At 41.7% G+C, this 25,516-nt stretch overlaps 1 protein-coding gene across 2 annotated transcripts in view; it reads right to left on the bottom strand.

Moving 5' to 3' along the window:
• ctbp2a (C-terminal binding protein 2a) overlaps positions 1 to 25,516 on the bottom strand; it is a 75,196-nt gene extending 49,680 nt beyond the window's left edge. The window contains exons 1-2 of one of the 2 annotated variants that reach the window (XM_084375224.1): positions 25,197 to 25,516; positions 3,530 to 3,696 (exon numbers count right to left, since the gene is read on the bottom strand). In XM_084375224.1, coding sequence (XP_084231350.1) covers positions 3,530 to 3,587 — 58 coding nt within the window. In that variant the 5' untranslated portion in view covers positions 3,588 to 3,696; positions 25,197 to 25,516. Of the gene's footprint in view, positions 1 to 3,529; positions 3,697 to 5,072; positions 5,093 to 25,196 lie in introns of those variants that run through there. The other variant, XM_084375225.1, reaches the window with a different exon arrangement.

Raw genomic sequence — 25,516 nt, 5'->3', positions numbered from 1 at the left:
GCCGTCTCGACGAGTGCAACCCACGACTGCAACGCAATCACAGTCGCGCCGTAACGTTCTTGTTTTTGTCAATACACATGATGCGAACTTTGATTTCTATTTCACGCCTCAGTCCAAACACTCTGTTTATAGATAATAGTGGGTGGCTTTGACATTATGCTGCAGAACACCCCATGCCTCTGGTTTTGAAATACCCTTTTTATATGGTTGAGCAGATTTAACGCTACCGTGAAAACGACGTGATTCACCACCCTCTGATCTTTTAACTTCCTAGATGTGAATCACCCTCTTCTACACATTTTTAAGAGCAGCTGTGGTGACTAACTGCACCAGAAAAAAAAAAAAAACCCTTCATCTTCAGCAGAATGACTTCACTGTTGAGCAGGGGAGACAGGGACACTGCTGAAGATGTCTGTGGGACAAACGGGGCACATCAGAAAATACTGCTCTGCGTTGTTTAGCATATTACCTCCTGAGACATTGAACAGTAATTCTTCTGGTGTGAAAAAAGAGGGAAAAAGTGTTTCCAAGCAAGCAGGGTTGGTGGTTTGGAGAGGTTTTAGATGCCACATGTGGCTCTCATTCTGAGGGTGGAAACAGACAGCAACACTGCTTCATTTAGGAATCTATTATATTGGGTTTCTCAGTTTTAATGGGATTTTCCTTCGACAAGAAAAAGCAGAAATGTTGATACTTGATACTTCACATTAAAACTTTATTACTCATTATTCCTAAGAAAATCCTACAGTTTCACTTTTGGAGAGCTGAAGTGAAACTGGAGCGTCTACCTTCCTTTACATAACAAAGCACTAATCAAAAACACATTTGAAATAATGCAAATTACAAAAAATGCAGCCTTGGAACATAACGTTTTCAGCAATTCACTCTATTTGGGATGTTAAAGCAATTTTTTTTTAAATATTACACAGTTTTTTAATCCAAAAATGATCACAGGTTAAACCTCACTAAATCACTTAATCACCTCAAAAACAAACCTCGCAATCTTACAAAGTATATTTGTCTAATTTCTTTTAAAAATGTCTCATTACACTCAATATAAGATATTATCAACTAGGTGTATCTCACATTGCCATGTTGGTGTTGTCCCGAAAACATCATAATTAATGTTGTTCCAGGACCATCATTTCAAGTTACGAAACAGCAACTAAAACCTGGGACAAGTCGTCCTGACTGAGTGGGTTAAGTACAGCACTTTCACTCTGTAGACTGTGGTTCATATTCTGGAACATATTATCAAACTTTTCATTAATTATTTTTGCACTAAGTGTTCTTATTCCGTTTCTGCTGCAGTTTACTTTATATTTTAGGTTTATGCAACAAAAATACTTGGTTAGGTTTACGTTAAACACTTGCTTCAAAGGATATTTTCTTGCTAATCACCTTGAATGTAACACATTAGTGAGATATTAGACAACTTATTAGACAAAACAATGTTTTTTTGCTGCAGCATCCCTTTTCATACCGTGCCCTGAACGCTCCATTTAAGCTACAGAGTGAGACATCTTGCCTCTGTTCAATCTTTGGTGAGAGTTGCAAATGCACATTACTTAACGGGCAGGATGTAGCCAATCGGAGGCAGAGTAGGGCGGCTCATGCCCAGCAAGGTAGTGTGATCTAAAATAACAGCTGGTAACCGTGGCTGCGGTACAGTCGTATATATTTCATAATATATATATATATATAAATATATATATTTATATAACACCTGTTACATAGTGACAAAAATAAGCCACGGAAGTAAAGGCTCGACTCCAAACCAGGCCTTTCAGGCAGCGCAGGAGCAGTGCTTTCTGTGGGAGAGAGTAACTACCTTTGGCTTTTTCACTTTGCAGACCTTTTACATGCACAAAAATGTTACATAACACAATAAAGGAAAGGCAAAAACTCAAAAAGATAATATGAGCTCTTTAAGGGTATGCTTCAACCAAACTAGCTTAGTACACAATGTGTCACCCGACGATGTCTAAAAACAGTTTAAGGGGGTTAGCAGCTCTGAATGGCTGAACTCAAAGGAAAGGTGAAAAGCCTGCAGTAATAGACAGGGTTGCAGCGATATAACATGTTATGAAAATTGACAGCTATCATACCGTGTACACGCTCATCTGTGGTCATCTACCATATTAGCGTCATTAAAACTGTATATATTTCAAGTTCATATCAAGTTTCAAGTCAGTCAGAACAGAATATTTTGTAAAAATACAACGAAGCATTTGTGTCACTGTAACTGATACTATTAAACTTTTCCTGTAATACCATGAAACTGTGATATTTGATGTTTATCAGACCAGGAAAATGTCATACTGTTGCAATTCTTGTAATAGAAGAGGGTGGCATTTGAAAATCATTCAAATGGGGATAATGGCGCACACTCTCTGCAAACTGCTGTGTTAAGTGAGCATGATTCAAGATTCAAGTTACCAAAAGTTAAAAATTGTTTGTACGTAGCGCCTCCAATTCTGACACTGGAAAGTCGTGGGGTTCAAACACGGTTTGAGCATCCAACCAGACTCCTTTACAATCAAATACTGTATTAAAGGTGAAACTTAATGGGAGATATACTTTTTTGAAAGCTAACAAACAAGTAAAACATTTTTTAACTTTATTAAAATCAAATCCTGCAGTAGATTCTCACTTTTCCCAAATACAGAGTAAACCTCAGGAACACGCTTCACTTTTCCTGCAATGAGTTATAGAAACCAGTGGAACAGCAGCTAGAGGCTTTACCCACATTACAAAAAGGAGAATGCGAAAATATAATCTTGCGGTGTAGCAGTGCAGCATATGAAGTGTTGTATGAATCAAAGGCGAGTATGAGTCTGAGCAATCTTACACACACTAAATAAACATTCATTCAGTGGCTCCTGTCGGTGACTAAGTGAAAAAGATTACTGAGGAAAGAGGAAAGAAAAATCTCCTGCTTTGTCTTAAACACACACACACAGACACACACACACGCGCGCGCACACACAAACAAATCAATCCCACTAGCAACTATAATCAATCCCAGGGCTCAGAGGAGTGCTTCACTTTATTACAAACTCTCTACTTCATCTCTCCAGCAATCTGGAAACATCGAACTCAAGTCTCATTCAGCCGTCAACCTCCACAACACAGACACACACACACACACACACACGTTCTCCCTCCTAGACAGCCTTCAAAGCCGAAGTTTGGAGCCTCGGCTGGTCCCAAGGCTCCCTTTTGACACACACAAACACACTTACGCAAACGATCCCACTGGCTTTTCACTGAATTTGTGCGAGCAGGCTGAAAGGCTTAAATACTGATGGAAACTTCATTTCCATAAAACAGTGGAGGGAAACTTTTCTGGGCTACAACATGGCGGATACACGCACTCAAAGTTACATGTACAAAGATGCAGGCAACCCACGACCTAAATAATCGATTTCCAGTGACCAGCATGTGTCACCATGCAGTATCTCAACTCTACATGCGAATAAAAAGCAGAAAGAAGACAAAGAACGAGGAGTAAAGGAGTCTGTCTCACCTTCACAGATCCTGTCAAGCCGCTGGCGTTTCACTTTATGTTTGTCGACCAGAGCCATCCCGTCACAGCTTGAAACGCGCTCCCCTCTCTTGAGTTCTTGTATCCACCTCTCCTGCTTAAAATGTCAAATGCAATCCTCCAGAAGTGAGCTAGCTGATGTTTTAGACCTGAAAATAAAGAAAGCAGAGAAGCCCTTAATCCCAAATTGATTTGAGGAGTCGTTATTTACACCCCTTTTAAAGTCAAAATCTCCACTTTCTTGTTTTAAAATACAATCCATCATCAGTTGTATAGGAGAATGCTGCAACGCTCTTTTGCAGTGACGCTCCAAAAATGTGCCGTTGTTGTGGACACTAAACTTTACATCGACAAGGGGCTGAGGATTTGACTGCTGTAAAGGATGAAGTGAGGATGAGTACTATAAAAAGTCCATAGAGGGAGTAGGATGGGGATGGATGGTTGGGTTACACAAACACAGGACTGTCATTCAGGAGGCTGTTCGTGTCCAGTATTGAACCAGAAGTCAATGGTGAGTTCTTTTAACTTATTGACATAATGAAATTGCATCACATACGTAAGGTAATGCAAGTTACCAAGGTAACTAGGTATGTTTGTAATGTAGGGTACAGAAGTAACGTATTGATATTGATGTTAACCAAACTGTGACTAATGTCGTTTTGGGAACGGTGATATATTTCATTTTGGGAGAAGCTAACAATCAAACTCAGTCATTTAGATATGAGGATGTGTTGAAATTTTCAATTCTGGGTGAACTGTTCCTTTAATTTCTTGTATTTTAGGGTTTTTTATTTACTTTCGTCAGGGACCATGTGCTGCACAATATAGTATTTAAGTAGTATTTAACCTAAATTGATGTACTGTACCAAAGTTATCTTGAAGCTAATTTACACCTGCAGTCCCCTTGGTGGGTCACCCTGCACACAATGACTTACAGCAAACAGGACATGGCACGTCATTCTAAGTTATGCATAACAGTGCATATATCATGTACCTCATATTAAAAGTGTATTCTTACTTTATTAAAGACAAAGAAAGGTGTGTCCAATGCAAAAAACAATAAAATGCACAGCCAGTGGTTAGAGGGTTGGGTAGCTTTTAGCCAAATCTTTAAATCTAGACTGAATTTAGTCCACTGACTTGTAGATTTAACAGAAATGCATTTTAAATTCATGCTCATTAAGAAGCTCAGAAAATTTAAAAACCTTCAGTCCCTGTTTTTCATACGATGAACATGAATATGATTTCCTGACTTCCTGAAAGTGCATCACAAGAAATACAATCATCATCTATCAGGCTTCACGCACAGTTGTTTCCGTCTTGGCAGAACCACTGAATTTCCTTGCAACATCAGACATTCACCTTGCAGAGAAACAGCTCTCCACTAGAGGGAGCCTCATCTCAGTGAGCACTGTTTATTAAATTTAATGAAGAAATGTCACTTCAGCTGCTGCAGCCCCCAAACTGAGTGGAACACAGCGAAAGCAGACAAACACAGAGTGAGTGAGCAAATGAGGCGTTTTACCAATCATTTACGTCCAGTGACTGATGCTCCTCTGAAGAGCAATCTTCTAATTGGTTCCTGCTGAAGCCTGAGGGACACGGCACAGTTTTTTGTGGGGAGAGGCAGGCAGACAGAGGTAGACAGAGAAAGGCACAAGAATGCACACACACACACACACAAAAGGACGCACAAGATGACAAGCAGAAATGTGGGCCTATGCGCACACACACATACACACACACACTCTAAGGGCAGCGAGTCACACAGAGGAATGTGGGTCAGTTAGTCAGCAGACGGGAGGAGGTTGTATCAGCAGAATAAAGGAATAAAAGGGGGTTGGTGGGAGGGAGAGGAAAGTACTAGAAAAACATGGTCTGACAGGATGAGTACAGTGTGATACCATCCTCCTACATTTTGACTGCATATTTTTCAGCACTTCTACATTCATAGCCCTGCCTCTGTTTCATTCCATATTCGCCCCGGGGCCCGATCCTAGAGTGCTGCGCTCTGAGAACGGCCCTCACTTGACTATTTATATGATGATATATTGATATTTGCGCTCTGACTGCAATTATAACCGTTATGTTTTTTGGAGGGGTGGAGGGCAGGCTAAGCAGCAATATGGCTGAATGATGAATTGTTGTTGCATTTTTATTCGGCCAGCTGTTGGGGCATCGTCCCAGCTCGGGGCAGGAGGGGGTGGTGGTGCACTGCAGCTAAGTGAATCTAAAAGAAACACCACTGTGGGTGCCAAATCTCTCCCGCATTCAACTCACTATGAGCACCTGTCTTTTCTCTGACACTGACAAATGCAATGCGTGTCTTTCTTTAACCTACACCAGTCAGTTGGGTTTCAGCTCTCCTCCTCCACAAGGTAAGCCTTCCTGCCTGCCAAAGAGCTGAAGACCCACATGTGGGAGTCAGAGAAGTAATTGAGCAAGAGGGAAAGCAGAAAGCAGTCAGTCAGAGGCGGGGGAGTCACACTGCCTTGGCTATGAATAGACTGGAGGAGACATGCATGGGCATCTCCTACTCTGTGCTGCATGAGCAGCAACACTATAGGTCATGAGTGCTTCTGGCCATTTAGTCATTATCAAGTCTCCTGATGTAGACTTCTCTTTACTGATAGCTCACAAACGGTAATTTATGCAGCTCCAGCACACAGGTGCCCGCAAAACTGTTTCTCAACACCGGTAATGTACAATAACGTGGTGGTTATGCAATAGTAGGATGACGGTGAGCACATACCATCATGTGTAATCCAGAACATGTAGCTTTCCTTAAATCAAAAGCAACAACTTGAATTCAATCATAAGGCTAGACAACAACCCAGCACTAACATTCATCTCTTGACCAACACTCAGTGAAGCTGTGTTGTGACGACAGGCTCATTACATGTCACCTACTGTCCTGAAATATTGTGATGTTTTTGTTTATAATGCATAACAATTTGACCTAATTAATTCACAACAGTACTACAGTACTTCATTACAATGCTGTTTTGTCACACATTTTAAATGATCTGGACATTGTACTGTGAATTCGATTACGTTTTGATTTAATATCGCAGCCCTAGAAAGGTTATATTAGAGGTTGTTTCATAAATTTGTATGATTGAATCAGTATTCTGTAATAAAAGGCTGGATGACTGATATTGACTGTTATCTTTCTAAAATAAAGATTTCTTTGTTTCCCTGGCACACAATGGGGAACGAATTACAAAACCAAAGTAAACAACAAGAAAAGATCAATATCGGAATTGGCTACAACAAAAATGTTATTGTAAACATCACTATCAGCCCAGAATTTAACTATTGGTGCTGCAGCATCCCTGAATAATATAATATTCTTTCTGATACTTAGAGCCTCCTCCAAATCTCCACTTTCATTCAGAATCACACCTGGAATCATTTCAAAAATCACATTTCATTACATCTGCTCTCACTGGTGGTCTCAACAAAAAGCCTGCTGGCATAGAAGAATGGCCCACTCAGCAGTTTGAGAGCTACATCTGACCAAAAAACCAAATCTGTGGTATACATGACTTCATTTCCATAAATTAATTCCAGAGGTTTGACTCATGTGAGAAGGAGCTCCACTTTGTTTCCAGAGAAAAAAAGAAAAAGTCGACTCCACTAAGCAGGTTGAAAAGTCAACAACAAGTTTGAGAGGAGCTCTCAGCCAGAGGAGTGTCGGAGAGGAAGTACAGTTATCCTGCAGACCTGAGCACCGTCGCGGCTGGATTGTTACTTGACTAAGTGCTGTTATGTAACTTAACAATAAGGGGATTGACCTGAGAGGAAGACAAAGTCACACACTCAGAAACGCACATGCAAATGACGGAACTGCACAACTCCAGGGATTGTCTGACTCAATGTCGAGAGGGCAGAAACTCTGCTCAACACACACACAGCACTTTTATTACTTGCGTTGTAACACACAGTAGTCATGTTCACAGGTTTCCTGACAAGTCTGTGAATGTTGCGTCAAGACTGTGACCAGAGTAACTGTAGTCTGATCTCACCTCACAACATTCTTGATAAAAGAAGTTTGTTCCTTGTCTTTGATGTATCAGGATTTTGAGAAAAAACATGTACAACAATGAATACAATTCTGACTTTTATGAGCTTTACTCTGGTTTGTGAAGACAAAGAGATCCGACACTTAGTACACACCATTTCTGCAATATAGCCAATCCGTGATTGTTATTTTGTAATTAGATCTCGCCTTTCTACTTGGATGCATTTCATGCACTGTTGGACTCTCAGCTGTGACTGCAACCTGCAACATGCCACAATGCCTGAATGATACAAGACCTTGTATCCAGAGTCATGTATTATATGTTCATCAGTTTGTCCTGCAGTAACTCTGTTGTTTGCACACCTCATCTACCAGTTAAGTTCATGATGTTAGCTTTCATCACTTAAAGGCACTATATGTATGAACAGATTGAAACTGAGACCTTCCCCGACTTTCTTGCTTCAGCCTGTAGACTGATATCTCTGTAAAGGACTCTGGACTGCCTTGCCTCTCTTACACTCCCTTACAGTCTCTAACAGTGTGCAGCACTCGGTAACTCTAGCTTGGGAATGGAGTCCAATCACGTCAACAAACAACCGGTCCAATGACGAAGTCCAAAGTCAAAGCTTACATAATTGCATTGTAGAGGTGTCAAGATGAACCAGTATTGACACTAACTGTGAAATTTAAAATGACATATTGGTATCATGCCAGTCGTACACATGGAAATATTCCAGCGCCTCTTAAATAATTTCCATTTCTTTACATTCTTGTTTTGCCATTGTAGTGGGCAGTAATGCACCTTAACGCTGGTTGCAACCCTCGATAAAACAACACACCATCTAGAGTGGATAACATCAGCAAATTCATCAAGCAAAATATTTCGAACAATGAAACCAATGGTCCTGATTGTAATTTATTTTCCAGCCTTCAGTCTCATGTCGTCACTCTTATGATGAGCCCAGGATGACGCACGCTCACGCCTACAGAGTGCGAGCGAACACATTTTCCTTTTTACCGTTTGTCAAATCAAGACATTTGACATTTTGGCATTCAGACATTGAATGGAATAAAAGGTTAATGGGTAAATTGAGAAAAATCATAGCAGATTAATCATGAATTTAACTGATTGCCAGTTGCAGACGGTGATGTAATAGTTCGTCATTGGTGGAAATGTTCATGGGGTGCAGGAAGAGACGTTCAAAAATACAAAATTAGGTCTCTTCACCAGCAGTAAGACAGAACACTCATTTCCCCAGTGCTGGTTGAAGCTGCTACCAAAACATGCAAGATTTGTGGGTAATAAAGCGCTTAAACTTTCTGGAAATTCACACCATTTTTCTCACAGTTGCATGTTTGGGCTGCAGAAGCGTGAAGATGCCCTGTAAAGCTTTGACGTAGGTGTTCATTTCAACAAATAACTTAAATGCCACTCACATGGTGGAGCTCAGAAAACAAAGCTCTTTTTGCACACTTTAGCAGTGGATAAAATATTGGCACAGAATCGGGTGGTGTTCAAAGTTAAGAGCTTGTGAAATGTGGCAGATGTACACCGCAGATGTGCTACCACAGCTTCTCTTCTGTGTCTCACGGAGACACAAACAGAAGTAACATTTTCATCAAAATGCCACAGAAAAATTCAGCATGCCGTGCCAGGCGTTACTGTGCATTGTTGCAGCTGTTGCATCACTCTAAGAGGTTATTAATTCATACAGTGCTTCTCCTTCTGACACCCTGTAGATCAAAAAAAAAAATTCACAAGCAGACGAAGCCAGTTTTTAGAAACATTTCTCCCTTTCAGCTCTTTATGTTACATCTCTTTCACTAGCGCTCATTCTTTTCTACTCCTTTTGTGATGAAAGGTATATAACAAGGCAGGCAGCCCGGGAGACCTTGTTTAGGTTGGTAATAGCACAGAAGACACAGAGGGAGGGAACAGAAAGCGAAACAGAGAGAGAGAGGTCTTTTTCTGACTGAGGCCATCTCTCAGAGGAGCCGTCTCCACCAGATTAAGAAACCTGTGGGTTTGGCTAAGGGTAGAAAAGGCACAGAATGAAGTAAAGCAAGCTTTGACTTTGTCATACACATGTTTGACTGAAATATCTGTGGAGGCGTTTACTACAAGGGGGAGTCTTTTTTGCTCCTTCTTTTCTTTTAGATCATCAACCGTGCTTCCAGCCCTTGACCTCAGTGAACTAGTTTAACTATGTGAACTTGATGACCACCAGCCCGTATAAACACAAAAGGGACTGAGCCACGAAAGTATGGGGTTGTAGTCAAAGAAATAAGCTGATGGGAAACCTAGTGCCCTCTAGATAAACTGGAAATAACTTTATTCTTGTGAAGTTTATTTAAGAAAAATCCATTTTCTTCCCTCTGGCAATAATCTGAAAATCTCTCAATTTGCTTTCTCTTCCATCTTTTACTTTTAAATATCTTTGTTTTAAGTGCAGCCTCGTCTCTGCATGTGACAGCTGTGCACTGGAGGGGGGGAGGAAATAGTTCAACGTTTTTGGATATGCTTATTCAATTTCTTGCTGAGAGTTAGATGGGAAGATTGATACTACTCTAATATCTGTACAGTTAATGTGAAGCTACAACCAGCAGTCAGTTAGCTCAGCTTATCATATAGGTTGGAAATAGAGGGACAGCTAGCCTGGCTCTGTTTCAACTAATCATTGAACTAGTAAATGCAATATCCCCAGACTCCTATACAATTTATTGGGTGTGGAGGACACAAACTTAGCATAACAGCTACAGCATTATCTAAATCATTTGAGCCGTCTTGTAAGTTCGACATTGAATGCAACACATACTTTCTCTACTTGTAAAAAGCATCATTATCTAAAGTCGGTCCGGTCTGTTCTGTGTCTGAAGTATGTCTTACCTCCCTACAGCCATTTGAACACAATGTCAACTGATTTCTCCATTTACACAAAATATATGAAGAAGACAATGTATTGTTGACAGTAAACATGTCACATTTTACAATTACAGTAAACAGTAATTCATATTTGTCGTCCGTGGAGAAAGTCCCCAGACTCCCTTCAACAATCACTCAATTTTGAGACCTATTGCCTGCAGAAACTGTATACATTTTGTGAAACGCTGTCTACAACACACGCTTAACTATCAAGGCCTTCTTGTTAATTCGGCACACGTTGTAGTATATATTTCTTTCTCTGGAAATGACATCATATTCCTTTGTTCCAGTGATGAACTATATGCGTACCTGCATATAGAGCGGGGAAATGAGATCGGATCACAAGTGGTCACTTGAGACGCATGTCAGGACGCATGTTAATGCCAGGTTTGAACTGACGGGCTTAAAGCTGTGCACTTGTGATCAGATCACTCGGGAAGGAGGGTGAAACCAAATGTGAACAGCCTCACTGTTTGAAGCTTAGGGCTAATGACCAACGCTGCTGTATTAGACAAGCTGGGATTATTATAACTTACTTAATGTGCACAAAAACCCAAGTATACCCCCTAAAAATAAAGCTAAAATTGAAAGTCACTGCGCCTGACCAAGAATAAGTGGTGCGCTTAACTCCCATTAATGCACATTTTGTTGTTTTTACACTTCTGTCTCCATGCAGTTTAAACAAATGAGGTATAATGTGCTAATAAGTGAGCTTTAGAGGTGCTGAGAGAGACCTTGGGACAGAGCCAGGCTTGTTAGTTTCCCCTGTTTCTAGTTTGCTTATGCTACGCAAAGCTAAGCTAAACGGCTGCTGGTTGTAGCTGGAATGAATTTGATTCAATGGCCACCAGCTGCAGTAAAATCTCATTAATGCGGCACGTCACCGGACAGGGATACAGTCAACATTTTGAGGAAGAATTGTGTAGCAGCTACCTAAACTGACTGCTTAAGAGTCTATGATTTATGTCCCTGAAAGTGCAAGATAGCAGAAAAAGACGAGGCAGGGAGGGGAAGGTGGTTAGGGTTTCTCTTCTCTCATTAATCGGATAGTTGGGGCTCCGAGGGGCACGTAAAGCTGTCGCTCAGACCGCTGATTTACACCTTCCTCCTCCCTGCCAGCCTCTTTCTTCCTCCAACCCTCCCTGTCTAAATACACCAGTTACTGACAATTACAGCTCTCCTCTTTCTACCTCTCCATCATAATCACTCTCCCCCTAGTCTGTCAGTCCATCTGTGCCTCTCCATGTATCCTTTTACCGCCTTTTGCATGTCCTGTCAGCCTCTGGCAGACAGCGTTCTTTTCATTCCTCATTTCTCCTTTACATCGCCTTTTCTCTGAACCATTTTCCCATCCTCCCCCTTCCCTCTCCCTCCCTCCCTCCCTCCCTCCTCCTCTCACATTCTCGCCATCTTTCTCTCAACTCTAAACGAAATGAGACTGCAGCAGTACTAACTGCTGACTTGGGCTAATGCACAATTTTGTAATAATGCCTATTCGTTTAAGTCACCCAGGAAACGCATAATGGTGACATTATTGTGCACGGCAGCCTGTTAGCCTAACCCTGTGAGGCTTTTCGGCGTGGCCTGCATTCCTCCTCTCTTCAGCTCCTTACATCTAATGAACTAAAACAAAGTCTGGCATAAAATCTCCACTGGGATAATTGGCAATTTATTTTTTTCACAACACCACTACAAAATACAGACAACTGAGGACTTAGAGCAATACAGAGTCCAGTCTGAAATTAAATAAAAAGGATTTTAAACATGTCTCGAAATATTATCCTGGTAATTTTTCTCCTTTTCCCGATAGACTCGATTCTAGACACATATTTACTCGTCTCATCTCAGAGAGCAACACACACACACACACACACAAGCAATCACACCAAAACCTGTGGTACTTAAGTTGACAGGTAAAAGGTTGTGGCCAAGATGCTTTCATTCTGGTAATAAATCTGTCTTTTCCACTCTCCTGTTGACATTCAACATGACAAAAATAACCTCAGCCATTTTTCTTTGACGGAAAAAATACCAGTACTGAGAGCTAAAGCACAGAACCTGAAAATAAATGAACAATATACTCGCTCAAGGACCAAACCGAACAAACCTCTTGATTATGAGAGAACAACATGATAATGAAAGCATATTAAGGACGTCTTATGACGCTCTGGATGTACACTATGTTGGTAACTGGATTGGATGTTTAAGTCACAAAACCACTGGAGGGAAATGCAGTTAATGTCTCAGTCAGCGTAAACCATTTTTTGCTGAAGATCACGACTTGTTCGGAAAAGTCTTGCCAGTAACACATCGTCTTCACCATCTTACCTTGTCTTTCTCAGCTCTTTAGCACCTTTCCATTCCTCAGCTAACAGTTCATTAATACCAGGCGGGAGCAAAGAAAAAAACAGACACCTTATCATTTAGCACAGGTCTAAACAATTTAGTTCTATTTAATGAAAATATCTAACCTAATGCTGACTGATTTCTTACACCTCTCCAGAGTCAAATGTTCAAAACCATTTAGCTGTAACGTGATAGAAACCCCAAGGAAAGAGCAAAGACGAGCGACAAAAATGCAATTATATTTTAGGGTTATGGAATAATTATGCATCAGGGAGAGGGAAAATAAATTAAATAAAAAAGAAAAGATTGTGTTGGAACAGGGCCAATCTCTTAAAAACTGCCTCAACCAATGGCTGATTGAAGGATGAAGATGCCACAGTCCCATTTCAGGCGTAAATTTAGGATTTTCAAAGAAGCACCGAGCATGACTAATGAGGAGAGACTATAAAAACGACTGCTTCTGGGTCTAAAGAGCAAAGTGAGGGTTCGTAAAGGCAAACACATGAGGAGAATGAAGACAGATAACCACAAATACCTCCTTTTCAATGTCATCATCAGTTTTCTATTTGAATATTGCTTGTCAGGTACAACATTACTGAGAAAATTTAGTCTCCGTAATACATAATTGTGAGTCATTGCCATGAAATCTCCTCAGAATAGTTTTAGTCTAATTAGAAACACTTGTACATCTTTGTGTGTTAAGGTTGGAAAGTGCCAATTTTAATTGTTGAACTTGATGATCTGTCTTTTCCTACCAATTAACTACCGAGCACCTGATGCATATGCAGCGACTGTTAGAGCAATTAAACTGCAAATTAACAGCAGAGATGAGTTCAGGATGCGAGTGCCACTGCTCATAATTTGAATGAGCTTTGGTTCACAATTGAACATTTTCTAAAAGGAGATAAATCATGATACAGAAATGTGATCCTCACTTAAAGAGAGCTTCTTGAACCCTTGTTCATATAAAGTACCCCGAATTTATCAAGGTAGTGTGACATCAAGTCCGACCTTTGTCAGATTAGTAGTTTATCGGCAATCGGACAAAAAAGAAGATGAATAGATAAGATAATTGGTCAATCCACAAATGAAAAACAGTCTAATATCAGTAAATATTTAACCTAAATATAAGAAAAGTAGAATGGGACTCAGTAGAGCACATACCTCCACCAAGGCCCAATAGTCCCCTTTTGTAATCACTGACAGATACCAGCCACCTTGACTTTTTTCATCAAGATCCATACAATATTCAGAGTAATTAACAAAAATGTCTGAAAAAATGCCATATCTTGCAATCCTAAAGAAAGTTAGAAAAACTTCCGGATCCGTCACTTCATCTGGATCCGCACCAAAAGTTAATGGGGTCCAATCGTGGGTCAATACCCATCCTCCATCCAGGTTTCGTGGAAATCCGTTCAGTAGTTATTATGTAATCCTGCTGACAAACCAACCAACCAACAAACAGACACGGGTCAAAACATAACCTCCTTGGCGAAGGACGCTAAGAATCTAGCAAAGCATTTCATGTAAACTTTTATTTGACAGCTTTCAACAGTCGTTTTCAGCTTCAGTGCCGAGCCCTACGGGGTAAGCTGAACTGTGCTACTCAGGCAAGCCAAACTCTGTGAAAACGTAACATTTCTTACACGTAAGCCAATCACAAGAACCAAATAAAATCTTTGGAAACATCTTGGAGTGCACTATCGAGGGCAATAGTGTCGGCCATCTGGAGCCACGTGCTCGCATTGCAAAAGGCCAGCTGAACCAGGTACAGTAGGAATCTGCCCAACACTACACAGCGTAAACATCTTGTTAGGCACTTTAACAGCAGACTACGTATGAGCTAAATAGACTGTAAGTTAGTTGAGTAACTGGGGTTAAGGAAAGGCCAAGCTTGCCCCAGAGGCCAGCTCCCTGTGAGCTGAACGCCACTGACCTAGATTAATACCAACCACAGCAGCGCCAGGACTATTAAACACACCCCGGTTTCCTGTATCCTGCCTTTCTGTCTGTGTGTGAAATGATTCCATCTGTCAGTCTCAGCTGGGCTGTGAGAACACCGCTGAACACTGCTGCCCACACACACACAGACACATATATACAGACGGACACCAAAAAACACAGACGTGTCAGCTGGGAACTGGGGCCAAGGTGGGTGTCTGGCTGCATCCAGCCTCCAGGGAGGGGGGAGATCTGAAAAACTCTGCCCAGCGTGAAAGGCTGGAGGATGGGGGAGAGAGACATGAGATAGCGGCTATGGTCATGGTGGTGCGCAGCAGCAAACCACCACATGAAGCAGTGTGCATTTACGAGGCTTTATATGTTCAGCAATGAAAACTTACGGCACAGAACATTTAGTGTCAGTGCAACCTGAAAGATCTCTTTTCAACGAAAGCAGGTTTTGTCTCCCTACTCCACCTCTGATGAGCACCGTGCTTCTTTGAAGCCTCCTTTTTGAGTTAATAGCTTGCATATAATCAGACCAATTTAACATTGCATGTGTGTGTGTGTGTTTTTCTGTCTTTCTGTCTGTGTGCAGGTACATGTGTTTTCTCCTGCTTTCATGTATATGCATTAGGCATGCCTCCATGACCAAGGACAGCAGCTGGTATTCAATAGATACTAAACAGAAGAAGAAACACAGACAGCCAGCAAAGAAGAGCCTGTACACCCCGTCAGCCACCTGTGAGCGAGAGCACACAGAGATGAAACTGAAGGGAAAAAAGAAGACAAGATAAGGGCACAGAGGGATTAGGAAGCACAACTGATATTCAAAGGAAAATAAGGTAAAGAGAGCTTAGCAGGAGGGAGAAAGGAGAGAAGTGAAAGGTCAGGGATGAGGTTTAAGCAAGGCAGAAAAGACATGGGCGAATGGGTGAAAAGTGGAACAAAAAGCTGTGTTCTTTGAGTTATTCGAAATGTTTTGGTAGTTCAAACTTCCCCTGAGGCTGAAAAGACTGGAGCACATATGACCTCTGTTGGAGTTTATCATCATTTGAAATGAAAGCAGTCTGCCAGAATAAATGTTGGCGATGGACTTTCCTGTAAACCACAGACATGTTGAAACTTCACATTTCTTTAGGCTCGATTTTATGTTGAGACAACGCTGTGCTTACTTTCTGGTTAGGTTTAGGCACAAAAATCACTTAGGTAGGCTTAAAATATCTGCTTTGGTCAACACAAACACGGCTGGAAATTGTCCCGAGGTCTCCTTGAAAATAAACAGCGGTGCCACGTTTGCATGTGTTGACATGCCATGGTCCTTGTCCCAGTTCTTACAAACACAGTCTTGAACTGGGATCACTGGCTTGGAAGCCTGCTCCCATAACTCCGTCACCATCCCCTCCAACTCCAAATATGAAAGTCATAAATATTTAATGTGAATGTGATATGAAAGGTACATACAAATATAAAAGTATCAGTGGTTTGCAGAAACTTTAACTTCCAACATTTCCTTCTGGCGCCTGGGCTGTGTATTACCCTTGATACACCAATATTAGCAATCTGTCCAGCAGTGCTGCATTGACTGCATGTCTGAACCAGATAATAGGACTCCTTTCTTCCTCCATATTCAAATTTGGCTATGCTGCTGTTTTAAACAGCAAGTTCAGTTTGGCTGTAGGTAAAACAGAGACCTCATGCATCAGCAAAATCCCTGACAAGGCAATACCAATGAACTGTAGCTCTGTTATCGTACTAATGCACTCCCCTCTCCCCTGATGGCACAAAACTTCATTATTGGAAAAATGTTCACCTGAGGTCAAAAGATGTTGGAGTCTATAAATAAAAAGCAGCATGCACTACTTTTAGTCCAGGAACCACATCCTGTTCACTAAATGTTAGATATTTATTAAATACAGTTATGTCTGCTTGATATGTCAGATATGTAGCATAATAGAATAAAATGATATAGACATGTATTATGCTTTAAAATAGCATTTGCTAAAGCTGTCTTAAAACCACAGGGACACCTATTTCTAACCCCACACAGAGTCCCGAGGGGAGTATTCGCTGAGGACTGAGTAGGAGGGACTGAGAGTCTGTGGCTTCTCTCTGGCTCAGTGAAACATTAACCCACAGCAAATCCTTTTTGTTCAGGATCAGGAATCAAACATCTCCATACGGGTGAAAATCAAACATGTCTTTGTGCGAACAAGCTGACGAGTTAAAAAGCCAACCATCCCACTGAGCTTCTCCGCAGCCGAGAATCAAAGAATTAGCCCCGGGCTCACCAAACATTGGTAATATCCATATTCATAATGGAGATAGCTGAGGTGATAAGACTCCATCGCTCAGCTCCACCACTCACTTTGTCAACACTTCCATAACTGCTAGCAACGAGTAGATAATATGCTGCTTTTCACCACAGATGAGTGATGAGAAGCAGGATGACAGCTCACCCCGTTTAGCTCTCCGCACAGCAACAAGTAGATAACCGCTTTTGTGTGACGTTGTGCAAGCGTGTGTGTGTGTGTGTGTGTGTGTGTGTGTGTGTGTGTGTGTGTGTGTGTGTGTGTTTGTGTGAGCTCTACAGCTCTCTAGTAGCAGCCATGCTGATGTCCACTGCTCATTCAAATCAATGGGAAGTGCAGCCTCTCACTTAACAGTGTGGTTTAGGAGTCAAATGGTTTCATGGACATCTGCCAGATTTCCCTGTTTGGACTCCTGCCAGTATTTATGCAAGCAAAGAGGCTGTTAGATGCATGAAAGCATGGTATGTAGACAGATTTAACCGGGACTGCGAGGGTAACCTTGCAGCATTAAAAAAATATCTTACTGGCCTAAGGGCCCGGAAGAACCAGCATTAAAAACAGCAAAATCAATTCACTTCAACATAAATGCAGCAATCAGTGGTTTCGCTCGCGTGGGCGAAGTAAATCCACAAATATGTTTCACGTGAGGTTCAACTTTGGGTAAACTTTGACACGCAAATTCTCAATAGCAAGCCGTCTTGGCAGCGATGACCTTTGTGGGATCAGAAAGCTGGAGTCTAAAATGAAAGAAGCTATGTAGCTTATTAGCTGCGTTTTATTCACCCTCCTCTGTCAAATTACCATCTGCTCCTGGCTGACAGTTAGCAAGCTTGTTAGCTTAGAGAGATTTTATTTAACATAGAATAATAAACTTTAATCTCTACTGAATTAAATTATGTAAAATACTGAGAACAAAAAACGAGTACTAAAAATCCCCAGATAAAATAAAAACAAGTTGGAGAATCTACTGTGACACACTACGAGATCTAGCATGTTTCCTGTTTGCTCGCCAGATACAGCAGTTTATGAACTAACCCTGCAAGGTGTCACTACTTCACCGAGCTTCTTGAACCAGACATGTGATTTTACTGTGACACTTTCTCATGTGAACTGGTCTTAATGGTCCAGGGTTCATATCATGCAATGGTGACATCTAAGGAGAGACCCATTATCTGCGTGGTCAACCATCGGGCCTGATATACAGCATAAAATGCAATATTTTAGCTGTGACGCAGCATTTTTTTTGTGTGTTTCACTCAATCTCGTGCCCACAACACTATCTGATTATTTACACAACAAGTAATAGCCTATAAACAGTGAATAATCTGAATCTGCAAAGTAAAAACAATCACTCAACTATCAATGAAGGGCTAAAATGGCATAACATAACAATTATGATGTTACTCTTCAAACAGAGCTCAACATGTCTATGTTTTAAGTAAAATGTGAGATAACAGGCTCATCTTCAATACAAATTCTTATCTAACGACATCATCAATTGTCCCGTGTCCACACAATGAGAGCCAGCAGGACTATGAGAACAAATACTCTGCAGGCAGGTTAAAGTCCAGGGTGATCCATGGTACTTGTGGCTGCCTACTGCTAACAAAACAGCTCATAATAAACCACGGACCTGACGCCTCACTACAGGGCTGCCCAGCCAGAACCCCAGGGGCCCCCCGCCTTATACTCGCAGCCCTACTCTGCCACACAGCATCAGAAAGCTTGTAAAACAAGCTGTTAAACTTTATCTGCATCATAACCATTGCAATAATGCATCACAGATGCCAGAACTTCAAAAACAGATTTCCCTCAGGGTTTTTTTTCTAAACCAGTTCTTTGTGCCTATGTGTTGAGATAATCTCCACGCTGCCATAAAAAAAAAATAAAGTGATCATTTATGAAAAAACTTAAGACTCCACATAATCAGTTAATAAAACGAGCTGATGCACCTTCCACGGCTATTTAGAAGTAGCACTCAGACAGCGTGCCTGCATGCTCAAAGTGTACATACTGCACTACTCCAGATTGAAACATCCTATTAGCCTGCACATTCACAGAGCCATTAGCATTTAAATATGCAGGAGCTGTGCTCCTTTCAAAATGCCATTTTTTCTCCGCTGCAAGGAGAGTTCTCCAGTTGTCATAAACAACTTTTTTTTTTCTTTATTCAAGGACCTTTTCAAATGTCAGGGCCAATCAAACACAACACGACAGGTCTCTGGGTGGAAAAAAAAAATACAGCTCAGAGGGCAGAGAAGAAGAGCGGACTTATCATGCATATTCATGTGGTTGGAAGGTTCAATGACTGCTGTCTCTGAGTACTGTGAGCAGAGGCAAAACAGTTTGTAAGGCAAGAGAGCTGAAAAAAGTGTGCTTTTTTTCTTTTTTTTTTTTTTAAATCCTTTCTCCCCCTCACCATTTCCAAATGTCAATGTCACAGACTCACAATGGGCAAGGCTCTGTGTGCCCACAAGTGACTCCCAAAACCACCAACTCCAACTCTTTTTTCCCCCCACCCCACCCCCTTTCTCTCTGTCAGCAGATTCAGTCAGAAAAGTTTTCTCTGCGAAGTGGTGCTCAGCAGAATGGCAAACAAACAGAGCCATCTCTCCACTGGCCAGAGCACACTTCAGCATTTTAGACATCTCTTTCACTTTACAGCTTGCCTAACATCAGCAGGATGGATCCTCCTGACACAAGTCTATGTCAGCTGGACTGGAATAGGGGCCCTACCGAGACACAATGAAACCCTTCCTCCTCCTCCTCCTCCTCCTCCTGCCACCTCCCTCCTGAGACGCTGAGACAGGAGAGAGCGAGCAGGAAGGAAGGAACACAAAAAAAAAAAGAGGAAATAAAATACAATACATGTGCCTGTACTTTCATTCTCTCTGTTTGTGTGCATAATCCTCTTCAGGAAACTTCACCAGCTCGGACAGACACGAGCTGCACACTCCACTGGTATCTTCCTCTCTATCTGTTTCTGTCTTTCTCTCTCTCTTTCACTTCCTGCCTCTCTTCATTAGTCTCTGTCTCTTCACTCTGGCTCCAGCAAGGCACCGTCATCCAGGAGGACATTATTAGCTGTCAGCATTAACAAGCAGCGTAGCAGCAGCAGCAGAGTTGGTTTCGTAACAATGCTCACAGAAAGCCTCTTCCCTGCCCCAGCGAGTGGAGCAGGCAGTCAGGACAGCCTGCTGCGTGCAGATGGTGCTTTGTCTCTGCTAGTTCCTGCAAAAGTGACACGCAGACACAAACGCGAGCACACATGTACGTGCACACATAGTTGGAAGACGGTGCCACTATTCATTCCTAATCCTCTGTGGTTTGCATGAAAGTTAATGGCAGCTCTGGCGATGCCAAAAGAGGGAGGGGAGGTGAGTGGGAGAAGATCAACTCTTTTTTTTTTTTTTTTTTTCTTTTCTCCTGCTGGCAAACACACACTTTTCCATGTTAGAAAGACAGTGTATTACATCCCTTTCAGATCTTCAAACTGTCCCCCCTTCATCCATCCTCATCCTCCCCCCTCCTCGCTCTACCAATCTCTGGCATAATGTCCGTGCATGCAGTTGAGAGCAATTAGGACTTCTTTGGACGAAAATAGCCAGTCATTAAGGAGGAGCGGGGACTCCAAGTGTGATGGTTTACGCCAGGTGGGAGGCTATTAGACAGCCAAGTGGTGTGAGCGAACTCCCATGGTCATAAATACAGAGATCAGTAAACATCCTCCTCTGTTCCCCCACTGCTGCTTAGCACTTTCTTACAATCATATAATGAGTTAATAATTTAGAGATATGCTCATTTATGCGTCCACAACATATTGTCCCCACCCTCACTACACTGTAGGCTAAAGTCATTTGAATGACTGGCCTTGTTCACAGCACACCTTTAGCACAGGTGTTTCTAATAACATTAACTAAGACTGTTCTTTTCATGTGCCCCTGTAGTAAAACCGACACTTTACTCTCTCTTTTTTTTTTTTTTTTTACTCTCACTTTTACTTTATTAATCAAATAACACAACTTTACCTCTACTTTTTGTTCTTCCATGTGAATGATGACATTATACAGCAGACACAATAAGTTCAAAGTAACAAATGTTTGCTGCTTTATATCATTGTAAATATCTATCTTTTGGTTTGAAGGTGTCAGCCTGGCTCTTGTTTTCTGCCAAAAGACTAATATTGGATCAATAAGTGCAAATATTGATACATATCTGACAGCGAGCCTGTGGTGCACACACAGCCCCACCTCCTTCAGAGGTAAGAACAGTAGGATCGATTATTAATCCATCATTATCTGTATTTTTGTCTTTAGTTTGGAAATATTTACGTTTTAACTCAAAGTGAAAAATCTTACAAGATCAAAGCTTGATCTTCGTTTTCTACACAAGCTGCAAGACTATGTTCCGGACACCCGTAAATTAAACACATTCACACACTCAGGTGCACAATAACCAGGGAAATAACAAAGCAGTGGTCGTACACAATACACAATAATGAAAACAAGCACAGGACGTTCACCCTGGAGACGGCTGTCTGTGTCTAGTGTGCAACCAAAAGTCAATGTTTAGTTATTTTTTGAGTTAAAAGAAGTCAAGTTACATAAATACTGGAATTGAAGTTAATGTACGTAACATAAAAGCACCTGATCATTCTAGATGCATTATTTCCAAAGAGAGCTTTTCGAGTTATCTAATGACAATTCCTGTATTTTTTTTATATCGCAGAGAACCAGAATATCGCAATGTCAGTTTTTTCAAATATCGTGCAGCCCTTCAGTTTGTAACTGAAGCTACACAAGTAACACAGTCATTTGAACTCATCCCACAATGCTTTCCGAAACCTAACCGTCGCTTTCTTGCTTAAACTCAGCCGGGGTACACGGCAACATGCATCATGTTGCTTTGGGAACGGTGATATACATCATTTTGGGAGTGGAATCTAATAGTGCTTCGTAGTCAGCTAATCGCTCTGGATATTATATGTAATATCTGGCAGCGACGTGATGATTCTGCAGTTTTTCTTTGATTGTCTCAATTAAAAACCCTGGACTATAATTTGCTTGTTTTCTGGCCACTATGCCAGCTGAACTGGGAATGACTATTAAATACATCATTTTGGATTGGCAAAGCTTACAAACAAGCTTGTAGGATGCCAATATGGCAGGAGCAAGCTACAGAGAAGCTGTGAGAGTATGAAAACTGACTTCAGCTGCACTGAAGAGCTAACAACAGAGGATGTATCTATGTCTCCATACTGTATATAGTATATCACTGCCTGGCAGGCAAGAATGCACACACACACACACACATAAAAAACAGACAGACTCCTGTATCTATTAAGCACACTGTGCAAACAGGCCTTATCAGTGAAGTGAATCAGACACCTGCTGCTGTCTGGCGCAGTCCACATCCACTCTCCCAAAACTATCCTTCACAACCACAAACAAAAACGACTGACTCAGAGGCAACCGAGACACAACAGAGCGTGTTAGAACAAGCAAGAAACAGGTGCTGCAAATTTACAGACTGCAGCAATTACACCCAACATACAGACGATTCTTTAAATGTCTGTTCTCGGAGACAAAACTATAACCAGCCAGCGTGAGATACAGTACAAGAGCTGCTCAAAGAATAATTACAGTACGACTGTTCCCTCATCACTGTAATTCCTCTGAAGCACTCTGCTTCACAGCGCAATCTTTGTTTTCAACATCAAAGCCTTAATACGATCTCAACTTTTAAGATGTCTAATGATCTGTGAGCCAGAACTTCAGCAGGAAACAAAGAACAATGTTTCACATTCAAATATTCTATCAGGAGACCATGAAACTTTTAAAAGCTAAACCGGCTAATGGGCTGTAGATGAATGTCTTTTTTTTCCCTCTCAAAACAAAACTCTCAAAACACAGAAAAGCTAAGAATTACTCAATAAAATATGATTTGCAGCCACGTCCAAAAAAAGACCTGCGGTAAATCTGCCTGGCTCGGTGATTTTTTTTTTTTTTTTTGCAAAAGCAGTGTGTCTGAGTGACATCGGGCTGTTCATTCTCGGCCTCTTGCAGATGGCACAGTGTAATTTCACACCCATTACCTCCTCTCCACAATGCATAGCACAATCACATGACAGTAAAATCCTCTCACACCAACTCCTATGGGAACTTTTAGAAGCCGTTAGTGGCTCGGCCATTATGGGAATTCTCAGAAGAGTTCACAAGAGCTATTTCAGCAGCGTCCAAATTACTGTGTTAAATGGGAGTATTAGTCTCTGAGAATATGATTAACCAATTGTAATTACTTTGCTTCTCTGACTTCAAAAACAGGCGGTGCATGATTCAGATTCCTTCCCTCTCTTTATAAAGTAATCATGTCAACAATAAAAGAAAGGCAACGTAAACTAAACGTAACATGCATCCTCCGTCCGAAGCATGCTAAATGAGCGAGGTGGTGAGAGACAGCACATGTGCTTTCAGAAACCATCATCTCTCCCTGCATCGGTACACTCGCTCCCCGGCTCGCCTCTCTCCGCTATCCGACGTGTTATAATACAGCAGAAACACACAAATGAGTCCCCTACGCAGGCATGTTGTACAGCAGATCAGCCATGTACAACAGGGCTCTGTACAAGCACAAATCATGTTTGTAATCACAGTACACTGACTCCACCAGTCACCAGGGAATATCTGTTGAGGCAAATGAGACTCCTGATTTCCAATACAAACACACACGCACAGCATCCACACCGATAGCTACCATCAAGCACAAGCCGTGCGCACGATATCATAAATATTAAAGCGTCGGTTTTGCATTTCCTTGGCATTTTTTCCTCCACGGCGATAAATCAAAAAAAGGGCCTGATAGGAGCTGCCATGTACATTGTGATGGTGCCTGTGATGCGTTTGCCTTGGGAGGCCGGCTTTCATATCCGAACACATGCCGGGACCACAAAGACGTGAGAAGAAGTTCAACCCCCAGCGGAGTTGAATTGGAGGCGTTACAGGGAGGGTGGTGCTGCTGCAGGTGGGACTGAAGGAGCTGGGGGGGAAAGGTAATCCCCATCAAGCAATGACAAAACAAGAAGTGCTGTGTCTGATGTATTTTTTAAGGTGCAGACGCAACATAATCCCTGACTTGAGATGATCAGATATCTCTAATAAATGTTGAGTTCCCAATGCAAACATTCGCCTCTGGAAGGGTGAGGCGTTGCATATCATTCACAAAAGCCTTTTCTCTGCGGGCAGGCTCCACTCTAAGTTCCCCTGCCTGTTGTGACAATGCCCACAGGGGGGGAGAGCAGATGTCCGTTGCCAGCAGCACATCTGCATACAGCCTCAATCCCCACCCCTTCACTGGCCAGACAATGGAGCCGCCCTCCTCCTCCTCCTCCTCCTGCTTCTCCACTTGAGCCTCCAAATGCAGTAAAAAAAAAAAAAAAATGAAGAAGAAGAAGGAGAGTGGAGAGAGTTGCCTTTGAGAAACCAAATGCCCACTCTGCCTGTCAAAACTGTGGAAATGAAAGGATTATCCTGCTGTTTTTAAAAAAAATAAATGTGCAGGTGCTCATATGGATGCCTGATTGGCTCACTAATTAAGCCCCTCATTAATTAGGGAGGCTGCAGATGAAGAAGTGGAAGTTCAAACTTAGGATTTGCTTGGTTGCACACACACACATGCTAGCAGGAAATGTTGCAACCGCACACACTTGTACCAAACTTTTCATCAAACTCTTACAATATCCTCACACATTTCTTTTAAATGTATATATCTAAGTCTGTAAATATGTGCAGGAAATCACTCATTATTGAATTTTTTTTTTTTGGTTCACCATTACCTCAGAGCTGCCCAGCTCATTAGCAACTTAATAAAGCCAATTCCCACCTCACTGTGAAGTGGAGTATCTTGCTAAATGTCTTCTCCCCACCCTCCCTCGTCCCTCCTCGCTGCTGATGGCGCAGGGACACATGGACAGCGACGCGAGTATATCTTTCAAAAAAAAAAGAAACTAACCCCCCCTCCCGGTGGAGCACACACTGAAATATCTCACACCACCTTTTGTTTTTTTTGTTTTTTTCTTTCTCTTGTGCAATAATCTTTGAATCCTACCTCGACTGGATGTTTACTGAGAGTTCAAACGTCGGCTTTGGGGGCTCCAGAAATAGCATCGCAGGCTACGCATTTCAAATTCGCTTGTTATCTCGGATTTAGATAATGATCCACCTTTAGATGACATAAAAAAAAAACTTAATCCTGAACGCAACGGGACAATCTCCGGCGGTGTGGAAGCGGTGGCTTGCTGTCGTTTTTTGTACGGGGGGGAAGTCGCGTCGGCTCTCGGTGTGCCTGGTTATCCTGCTGTTTACTTATACGGTTCATAAACACTCCTATTCTTTTCCTCCTGCCAGAATTGAGAGGTGTGTATCAGT

The sequence above is a fragment of the Pagrus pagrus genome, assembly GCF_965226575.1.
Source record: "Pagrus pagrus genome assembly, chromosome: 15".
NCBI classification, from domain to species: domain Eukaryota; kingdom Metazoa; phylum Chordata; class Actinopteri; order Spariformes; family Sparidae; genus Pagrus; species Pagrus pagrus.
Note: the sequence above shows the minus strand (reverse complement) of the source record. Positions and strands in the feature narration are given on the sequence as shown.